General features: G+C 53.0%; 1 protein-coding gene across 5 annotated transcripts; it reads left to right on the top strand.

Annotated features, from left to right (window-relative positions):
- The first annotated feature begins 155 nt into the window (after window positions 1-155).
- HOXD3 (homeobox D3) lies at window positions 156-10,367 on the top strand. 5 transcript variants are annotated; one of them, XM_061434597.1, is made up of 5 exons: window positions 156-712; window positions 2,813-6,917; window positions 8,593-8,893; window positions 9,339-9,623; window positions 9,793-10,367. In XM_061434597.1, exons 1-2 carry the CDS (start codon window positions 166-168, stop codon window positions 3,568-3,570), a joined length of 1,305 nt encoding a protein of 434 aa, XP_061290581.1. In that variant the 5' UTR covers window positions 156-165; the 3' UTR covers window positions 3,571-6,917; window positions 8,593-8,893; window positions 9,339-9,623; window positions 9,793-10,367. The 5 variants fall into 5 exon arrangements, with proteins under 5 accessions (XP_061290581.1, XP_061290573.1, XP_061290589.1 ...); XM_061434589.1 differs by having other exon boundaries at window positions 2,813-3,869; window positions 4,698-9,623; XM_061434605.1 differs by lacking the exon at window positions 9,339-9,623.
- Window positions 10,368-10,572: the final 205 nt, after the last annotated feature.

Below are 10,572 nucleotides of genomic sequence, written 5' to 3'. Positions count from 1 at the left end.
GAGAGCCTGGGCTAGTCCTTCTGTATTGACTGGTCTTGCCAATGACAGTCCCTCTGGGACCTCTCACTTTTCTTCTTTGCAGGTTATCTGGAGCCTGGGGCTCCCCCAGCTCTCTCAGGATTTGGCAGACATTGGAGGTGGTGGTGAAGGAGACAGTGGTGGTCAATGTTATTTGAGCAGGGTCAGCAGGCCCCGGAGGTTCCTGAGTACACGATGCAGAAGGCTGCTTACTATGAGAACCCAGGACTCTTCGGAGGCTATGGCTACAGCAAAGCTGCTGACACTTACGGCTATAGTGCCCCTCATCAGCCTTATCCACCCCCTGCTGCTGCCAACTCCATGGACACTGATTACCCAGGCTCTGCCTGCTCCATCCAGAGCTCTGCGCCTCTCCGAGCCCCAGCCCATAAGGCGGCTGAACTCAATGGAAGCTGCATGAGGCCTGGCACTGGGAACAGCCAAGGTGGGGGTGGTGGCAGCCAGCCTCCAGGTCTGAACTCAGAGCAGCAGCCACCACAGCCCCCTCCACCGCCACCGCCACCAGCCCTGCCCCCATCCTCTCCCACCAACCCTGGAGGTGGAGTACCTGCCAAGAAGGCCAAAGGTGGGCCCAATGCTTCTGGCTCCTCAGCCACCATCAGCAAGCAGATCTTTCCCTGGATGAAAGAGTCCCGCCAGAACTCCAAGCAGAAGAACAGCTGTGCCACTGCAGGTAGCCCTCTGAGGGGCCTCATCTCTGGGCCTTCCCCCAGATTGACCCCAAGAAGCTAGCTCACCTAGGAATTAAGAGACTCAGGGCTGGACGTACAACTTTGGAGGCCATATGTGTAAACTCGCAATGCAGAAATTGTGGGGGTTTTTTTGGCCATACTGCATGGCTTTGAGGGATCTCAGTGCTCTGACTGGGGGCTGCAGGGATTGAACCCAGGCCATGGCAGTGAAAGTGCTGAATCCTAACCACTGGACCACCAGGGAGCTCCCTGTTCTTTCTTTTTAGTGTCTCTGGTTGTGGTCATATCCTTACAGTGACAGGGTGCTGATGTCCACTCCAGGCTGCTGGCACCGCTGCTGGACATGTCTCATAGTTATTCATAGACAGCTCTTCCTTATACTGCCCTAATATCTGGACTGCTGGTCATAACTCAACTCCTTCCAGCCAATAGATCTTCAAAACTTGAAGATAGGTACTATGATCCCCAAGCCCAGGGGGTGATATAGCCCATATCACATGAATCCCACTTCCTTAAATTAATAAGAACTAAAAGGCTATTGAACACTATGTTAAGAATCATGTTAAGTGCTTTATAAGCACTAATTTTCCAAAGAACGCTTTGAGGTAGGTATTAATAAGACATCCATTTTAACAGATAAGGAAAATGTTAGAGATGATAAGTCACTTGCCCAAGATAACTAAACTACCAAATGGCACAGCTGGGGAATTCCCGGGTGGTTCAGTGATTAAAGACTGTGCACTTTGACTGCCGAAGGGCACAGGTTCAATCCCTGGCTGGGGAACTAAGATCCTGCAAGCTGAAAGGCACGGCCAACCCTTTCCTGCCCCAACAAAACAAAATAACATGTACAAAAAACAAAACCTCAAATGGCATATCTCAGGCCACTCCCACTCAATTCTCCCCCTCCCCAGGAAATCCCTAATGTGGAGGCTCATATCCTAGGGAAAGAGGCTGTACTCTGAAACAGGAGCAGCCTTGGGTTTTTTCCCTGGAAAGGGAGACTCTGGTGTTGAGAAAAATTTCCCTAGGTCCGTTTAGTCTGTGTGGAAGAAGAAGGGCAGGACCAGCAGCTCTGAGACCTTCTGCCACTCTCTGCTCAGCTTGCTTGATGCCTGAACTTTTCTGGCCTTGTGTTCTCTGATGCACTTTTTATCTTCAGGTAGATGAACTTGCTCCCAGGTCCAGGGCTAGCTTGAGGTGTAGTTAGCTGGGGATGTACTTAGTTTGTTATCAGATCTCTGGTTTGCCTGTTGCTCTTTGGGGCTGCTGCTCCTAGGGGGAAAGAGTCTTTAAGTCTTGTAAGCTCCTTCTCCTGCCCCTCCTTCCCAGCTGCAGGCCTAGGCCCTCCCTCCCAGGAGAAATCCATTTGTCTTCCTAGGGAGGGAGTGGACAAGCTGCTGAGAGGTGGCAGGGGTGGTGGAAACCACTGCTGAAGCTGCTGCTCCCAGCACTGTAATACTCAAAATATGCCCAGCCTGGCCTTGAATGCCCTAAAAATCTGGGGCCATATTTTCATGGTATGTCACCTCCCTGCATTTGAGTACTGGGCACATGGGTGCAATTGAGCTGGAGTGAGCTGCCAAGATTGCCACCCTCATTCCATGCTTGGGGTGCTTTGCCCAGGAGCCAGCCTCTGAGCAAGGTAGTTTGAGGCTGCCTCCAACATTCCCCCCACCTACCTTCCCAGCAGCAGTGGCTGGAAGGAGTGTTCAAAGTGAAGTCTGGCCCTTCTTTGACAGGGTGGGAGGCCTTACCAGCTGCTACTAGTCTCTCATTAAACTCCTCCTCAGCCTTGGGAACGGGATGATGGACTAGGCTGAAGGGGAAGGGGTGGGCTGAATGAGTTGGACTTCAGAAGGCAGATGGGAGTTTCAGGTGCCACTGATAGGTAGGCCTGGGGCCTTTGAGTTCTGGGAATCTCTTGGAATCTCACCGCTCTAACGCCCCTCCCTCGCTCCAGCCAGGATTAAAATGGGGCGGGGGGAGGAAGAGGAAGGAGTCAGGGAAGCACCCCTCTACGGCCCAGGGTGTCCCCACATCTCCTGCTCAGCGACCTCTCTCTCTCCCTCCTGGCCCAGGAGAGAGCTGCGAGGACAAGAGCCCGCCGGGCCCAGCGTCCAAGAGGGTGCGCACGGCGTACACAAGTGCACAGCTGGTGGAGCTGGAAAAGGAATTCCACTTCAACCGCTACTTGTGCCGGCCACGCCGCGTGGAGATGGCCAACCTGCTGAACCTCACCGAGCGGCAGATCAAGATCTGGTTCCAGAACCGGCGCATGAAGTACAAGAAGGACCAGAAGGCCAAGGGCATCCTGCACTCGCCGGCGGGTCAGTCTCCGGAGCGCAGCCCGCCGCTCGGCGGCGCCGCGGGCCACGTGGCCTACTCAGGGCAGCTGCCACCCGTGCCCGGCCTGGCCTACGACGCGCCCTCGCCGCCCGCCTTCGCCAAATCTCAGCCCAACATGTACGGCTTGGCCGCCTACACGGCGCCGCTCAGCAGCTGCTTGCCTCAGCAGAAGCGCTACGCGGCGCCCGAGTTCGAGCCCCACCCCATGGCGAGCAACGGCGGCGGCTTCGCCAGCGCCAACCTGCAGGGCAGCCCGGTGTACGTGGGCGGCAACTTCGTCGACTCCATGGCGCCCGCGTCCGGCCCCGTCTTCAACCTGGGCCACCTCTCGCACCCGTCTTCGGCCAGCGTGGACTACAGTTGCGCCGCGCAGATTCCAGGCAACCACCACCACGGACCGTGTGACCCTCATCCCACCTACACAGATCTCTCGGCCCACCACTCGTCTCAGGGACGCCTGCCCGAGGCCCCCAAACTGACGCATCTGTAGCGGCCGCCACCGGCCCGAACTCGCGGCGCGATTACCTCTTTGGCTTTGGTGGCGGGGGTGGCGGGCGGGGCCCGCGGGGCAGCTCGGTGACCCCCCACTCCCTCGCTCTGGCCCGGTCCGCTGCCTCCCGGTCTCTGGGTCAACAGCGGCCGAGGCGCAGGCGCCTGGGCCTTCTTTCCAGGCGCACCCTGTTTTGGGTGACTCGCCGTAAATCAGCCCTAAGGATTCTCCGCTGTTAAACCTCACAGTGCCACATACTGCGGACCGAGGGACTCTAATCTGGTAATGGTGTCCCGAAGGTAAGTCTGAGATCCATCGGCGGCGCGCCTCGCAGAGGGTCCGGGCCTAGCCCGCGTCTAGTTTAGTTGCGGAGACCTTAATTTATATGCTTCTTCCCGTCCCATAAGAATTGCATCGGACTCAACGATCTGTATTTATTATTTGAAGCGAGTCATTTCGTTTTCCTGATTATTTATCCTCGTCTTAATGTATTTATGTGTATATTCGTAGAGTTCTCCAGCCGAGTTTAGGAACGCGCTCCTAGGCCGCGGGGGGCCACATATCACCTCTTTAGTCCCCTTGGTCTGAACTAGTTGAGAGAGTAGTTTTGAACAGTTGTTAACCGTGGCTGGTGTTTGTAGTTGTAAAGGATTAAGACCGCAAATTGTCCTTCACGGGTAGAGTCAGGCGGCCCTATGGCGTGGCACGACACCCGTTATTCTTTTCCCAACAGCCACAGCCCTCGCCACAGTTTATTGATTTCAAATTGTCTGGTACTATTTGAACAAATATTTAGAATAAAAAATTTCTCAGTCGGAAGTGTATCTGTGTTAATCACGCACACTTGCAAGTAGATCACTCTGCCTTTTTCTTGTGCACAATCCCAGAGGAACCCCGCCCGGCGGGCCCCCCCCCCCCCCCATAGGCTAACCCTGTGAAACATTGTTTCCACTTACTTGGAATCCTGTACACAAATTGGTTCTGGGGAATACTTGATTACTTTCTAGCTATTGACTTCAGAGGGTGCGATATCTGAAGATGCAAACCTAGAAATGTTCTGGGTGGGATGATCTGGGTAGGGTGTTTCTCTGCTGCCTGTTTTACTGTTTCTACCGCCCTCTTTCTAGATACAGATCCACCTTTTTAGGTTGCACTTACATTGGGGAGGCCAGAGCTCACTTTTCTGCATTAAGTACTTAACAAAACTTTGAAAGAAAACTGACAATCAAAGAAAAGATACAAGAGAAGTCATAAGAAGAATTGAACAATGAAAAAGCTAAGATGCAGAAAAAGAAACGATCATTTGAAGCCATGCACCTAAGCTTTTTCTGTCGGAAATGCCCTCACAATTTTTTCCTTATAGAAATCAGTGGTTCATTTCTAAAGAAAACAAACGTTCCCCACGATGTAAAGTAATAAAAGTTTCATTAATGGAACATAATAAGTATAAACACTTTGTTTACTCCTGTTTCTTTGTACAAAATGGGCAAAATGTCTTCGAGGATTTATAACCGTTTTGTAAATATTAGCGTGGTTTTAACTGGGGCGGACTGCTTACACGGGCTTGTCTAGGAGGAGGCACTCGGAGAACGCCTTCAGATAAGGTTCGATTCTTTTGTATTTCAGCAAAGTCGGCCCACGCATCTCTATTTGGTTTGACAAATAATGCAACTCCTACTACATCCCCGGTGACATGAGGTGAAATTTCTATTGTGTGGAAATCATTTAACTTCTAATCTTCTGGTGGAACAACAATCGTTTCTATTTGGATGTTTGTGTTTCGCTAAATAATGATGGCTCAAAATAATATTTAGTTTCCTTGTTCCTTTGTGCTGTTTTTAAAATGGCATGTTAGTTTGGGGGCGGGAGGGAATTATCCTTTTTGCTAAATTTCACTTTATCTGAGCAGGTTTAAAGTATACATGTTGTAGAAGTGTATCAAAAGAATAAATGACTTCAACCGAAGGGATATTTTACCCACGTTCAAGGCTTAAAATTGTTTTTCTATGAAATTTGCATCCATAGGCAGAATTTCTAATTGTCTTGTAAGAAATTATTTTTAAAGCTATTAGGGAAATCAAAGGAGAGCTTGCTGCCTTGCAGGGATTACAACCTTTCTTAACTGGCTAAATATTAAATAGATGAATTGTCAGGCTGTTTAGATTCAGCCCGGTTTTCCCCTCATCTCCTCTTCCTACCATAAATAATAATAAAAATACATAATGCATCACGGCTTCAGGCGTTTTCCAGCGCGGTGTGTTACCGCAGGAGTATCTGCTGAGTCTGCGGGTGTCTGCAAGGCCCCAAGTGTCATCTGCGGCTTAGGGTTTCATGGATTAGATTTTAAACGGTGTCTGGCCCAGTTGACATCAGCCTCCTCGCAGGCTCAGGCTCCAAAGAATCGCGGGCTTGGGAGCTCCCTCTCCAAGCAGCTGCAGCTGCCCCAAAGCACCCCCTCGCTAGCAGAGTGGGAGTCCTCTCCCACCTCTGGAGAAAGGTTCCCCGAGGCTTCCGGGAGCGACTCGGATGGATGCGTTCCAGCCTCTGGCGTGAGCGTCATGTGATGACCACACTCGGTCGTTCAGGGCGCGAGTGGGGGCGGCGGCCAGTCTGGGAAGGCCCTTCCCGCGCGGCCGACAGCCAGGGCGAGAGCGGAGCCCGCGCACAGCCATTTAAAACTGCATGAATTATAAACAAGCCGCCTTGGCCTTCGCCATAAATTCTGCTCTTTTTGAGCCTGCAATTAGTGTTAGGAAGCACCGGAGTCTAAACACAACCAAACACCCTCTGAAGGGCCCAAGTGCCCGAGGTTGCAAAGCTTTATTTATTTCTCATTGCCACCCCCTCCGCGGCCCGAGGTTTGCGACCACAGTCTCCTCCTCCCCCGTCACCGCCGGCGGTACGCAGCCGGCTGGGATCCCGCTCCGCGAGGGAAGGTCACAATAGCTGCTCTATCGGCGGAGGCGCCCGCCTCCCCCCTCTCGGGTCTCGGGAAGGCAGAGAAAGGACGGTGGGGGAGGGGAGCTCGGGCCGGCAATGGCGCCCCAGGCCCAGGCAGCTCCTTCTCCCGCGGAGGACCTGCAGCGGGAAGAGGCACGTCTGCAGCGGAAGGACACCGCCACTCCAGACCGAGGCTTCTTCCCGGGAGCGGCGCGCGGGCTCCGTGGGGAGCTCACCACGGTCTCGAGGAGGCTGCTCGCTGGCCCCTAGCCGCCGCGCGCTGCTGGATCGAGGGCGCCCGCAGCAGCGGGCCTTCCGGGAGCAGCGGCGCCATTGTGAGCGCGGCTTCCCACGGGCCCCGCGGCGGGGAAGCCGCACAAAGGCGGCAAGGCGTCCGACACCCGCAGGTGGGGAGGGGCCGGCCCAAGGGGAGGAAATGGCTCTTTGGCTCTGGTCGTGGCCGGCTCTGCCTTTTTTTCGCCCCCCTACTTAGACCCATTGGAGGGAGGTCTTATCAGGGAGGTTGTGGGCGATTCTCCTGGGACCTGAAGAAAGGGGTCAGGGCCCCAAGCCTAGGCCTATGGATGGGGGTGGAAGTCATTTGGGAGCCCCCTAGTCTGTCTTGCCAATCAAACCTGAATTAAAGCAGGGTTGAGATGAAGTGGCTGGAATGACCAGCTGCAGAATGAGAGCTGGGGGTGGGAAAAGATTTAGGGACAGGGAGAGCCTGCCCTGGCTACCAAGGAGAAACTCAGTACCCAGCCTGCACTGGAGTGAGAAAACCCTACTGAGTTAGCCAGGGGGATAGGGAAGTTGCAGAGGAAAGGTTGCAAGAAAGGGCGGTAACACACTCTACCTCCTGGCTTTCAGACCTCAGCCTTATCTAAGGACCTCACAGAGAAAAACCCTTCTCAGATGGAATCATTTGTTAACTATCCGTTTGTACCATTTCTTTGTACAGGCTTTCAAATAAGAGGGAGAGAATACAGAGCAAGTGCTTGCCCCTTGGTGCAACCTCAAGCCTAGTCCCTATCAGAGACGCATCAGCCAAATTGGTTTCCCAGGCCCCAGAGGCTGCTAACCTTGCTGAAAAGCATTTTTTAAATTTGTATCTGTAAGGAGTATTTTAAACATGGTAATTAACCATACTAGTTACTCATCCCTCTCCCTCCCCCATTCTGTACCAGCCAACTGACCCTTGAGTGAAGTGGTCTTCTCAGCCAGCAGGCTTGAGCACCTAGGCTCCCCATCTGTTGAGGTTTTTCATTAAGGAGGGTGAAGAGGATGTGTGTGTGGGTGTATGTTTGAATAACAAAGGAGAAACCCAACATTCTAAAAAAGTGTTTCTCTACTTGACCTGGGGGAGCCAGAAGCCTGTTTACACTATGGATATTCAAGGGACAACCCAGGCCTGTTTTGACTTTATCCTGAGGATTAGTTGAAATTGCCTCCTGAAGTCAAGAATGGGTTAATCCCAGTTACAGAATCCAGGAAGGTCCTCTTCGTCTGGCAACTCTTGGCATTACTCTGGTCCTTCTTTCAGAAACTGTAGGAAAAGAACAGGATGAACAGCAGTTCATATTAAGTAAATAAAAAGAGAAACAGAAGGCTCCAGTTCCCACAGGCCTATATAGCCTGATTACTTCAGGGCACTTGCAACTTTCTAGAGAGGGGATGTAGCTATGGCTTGGGTGAGTGGGCCTATCCCTTGACACTTCAAGCACAGGGAAGTGAGACTGAGTGGCCAGCTACACCCATAGCACCTCTGAGGACTGGCTCTCTTAGAGCTCTCTTGTAGAAGGTCTGGATGGAGAGAAAAAAGATAGGGTAGATGAATCCTGTGCATTTACTGCATTGGTTATGCTGGTGGTAGAGAAGATCATCACAGAGGATGAAATCTTAGTTATCACTGCTCCCTTTTCTCCTACTCCAGCTACAAAGCCCTTTATTTTGGGTGCCCAGAGTTGACCAAATGGATTTATACGCCTGGCCCAAAACCCATTCCTAAACATTTCACTCAGGTCTCATACTCACCTTGGCAAATTGGGAAAGTACAAAGATAATTCAAAGATCCATTTTCAGGCCAGACCCAGCCTTCTGAAGCACAGTAAACAAAAGGTTTCCACACACGAAGAACCAAGGTTAATGGATGTCCAGTCATTTGCAGTAGCAGAAGCAGGTGAAGGGTTCCCAGAAGATCAGCATGGTGGGAGATATTACAGAAGTCTTCTTGTCCCAGATCTTGTGGTAAAATCTCTTCTTCCTGCTCATCACTCAGTCATGACTCTTTGCTACTCTATGGACTGTAGCCTCGCAGACTCCTCTGTCCATGGGATTTCCCAGGCAAGAATATTGGAGTGGGTTGCCATTTCCTCCTCCAGGGGTAAGTCTCTTGAATGGTTCCTATATCTAGTTGGGGTCATTTTATATGGAAGAATAATATCTGGAAAATCATGAGAATAGGATTTTAACATTAGTAAGAGCCCAAAGAGGAGATCTTAATTGAAACCAGGATGCATGGAGAACCCTGGTACAGAGGCAGTGTTTTAGGTGGGGAAGCCGGGCTAAAATCCGTCTAAGAGTGCCTGTTGGACCAAGGCCTTTTTGAAGGAGGCGATGAGAGTCCCTGACTTATGAGGAGACAGGGAGAAGGCCTTCTGATGGCTCTACTGGTAGGAAATCTGCCCTAAAATACCACACCCCTCCCCATCTCCACAAGGGCCTGAAGGCCAAATGACCGGGAAAGTGGGTCGGTTGGGTTGAACTCCAGGCAGTGGCAGAGCCAGAACTGACCTCTTTCACCCGCGTCTGCTAACCCCTTGGGGCAGCAACGATGCCATCTCCGTCGCCGGCAAAAACACACAAAGGAGGCCCCCACCCAGGCTCGAACCTGGGGGCACACTGGAGAGAGGGCTGGCGTGGACCCCGAGTCGGAGAGCCTCCCACCCCCACGGGGAGCAATAGCTGCCGCCTCCCCGGGGCAGTGGGGCGGTCGCGCCGCACAAAGGCCGGCTCGGCTAGCGCCATGTGACGCGCGCTCGACCCGCTCTCCCGGCGGCGCGGCGGACGGGTGGGTGTTCCGACCCACCTGAACACTTTCCGAAAGACAAACGGTGAGTTAATCACCCAACCGGCTGGCGACCGCGTCCCCCTGGCCCGCGGGGAGGCCAGGGGAGGGGCTGGGGTGAAGGCCTGCTCTGCGTGTGTGTCTAGGCTGGGGGCGGGAGAGGTTAGTTCTATTAAGAGTTCATCAATCACCGGTGTGCACTTTTCGCTCGACAGCGGTTCCTCCTACTTCGGAGCAAGTCCGGGCCAACTGGGATCCGACCAGAAACCGCAAGCGGAGGAGACGCGGGTACGGAGGCTGAGGGTAACGGAGGGCGCGACCTGCCGCCCCGCGCTCTGCCGTGCCAGGCCCGAGGGTAGCGCCGCCCGGTCCTCCCCGCGCCAGGGACGGCAGCCGCCCAGCAGCCCCGCCCGTGGGCCAGGCAGGGCGCCGGGTGCCCGGAGCGTCCCGGCCCCACCTCCACGCCCCACCTCCGCGCACTTCCCGCTTGCCCCAGTGACACCCTTCACCGCTGCTGTCCCCCCAGTAAGGGACAAACCCGTCTCTGAGGGCAGGACGAGAGAAAACCTCAATAGGTGGAAAGGTTCTTGCAAATACTTTTATTTAAGAGTTTTATAAAGGATGTCCCAAAGGATCAGAATTCAGGGGAGACGCTGAACGAGTTCTCTCATTGACCTTCAGGACTATTTCCTATTTGTATGGGAGGAAAGAGGTTAATAACCCCTGTTGAACTTGGAACTAAACTTGAATGCAATTTAAAATAACCATTAAAATACACTTAAAACACTAACCACAATGATATGCCTCTTCTCTTTTTTGTGATATGAGGGAAGGCTTGGAGTAGTTGTACTTTAGCTGTTGGGGGTTCATTTTAGAAACACCATGAAGGAGCAGACTACAGCTGGGGGCGAGGGGCAGGCTTCAGGCAGAGCTGTTCACAGCAGGAAGGCCTGGGTGAGGGGGTGGGGAAGCACTCTTATACCCCTCTTGAGTGG

Source organism: Bos javanicus, chromosome 2 (assembly GCF_032452875.1).
Source record: "Bos javanicus breed banteng chromosome 2, ARS-OSU_banteng_1.0, whole genome shotgun sequence".
In the NCBI taxonomy this organism is placed as follows: domain Eukaryota; kingdom Metazoa; phylum Chordata; class Mammalia; order Artiodactyla; family Bovidae; genus Bos; species Bos javanicus.
The sequence above is the reverse complement of the archived record's forward strand: the minus strand, read 5'-3'. Positions and strand labels throughout refer to the sequence as shown.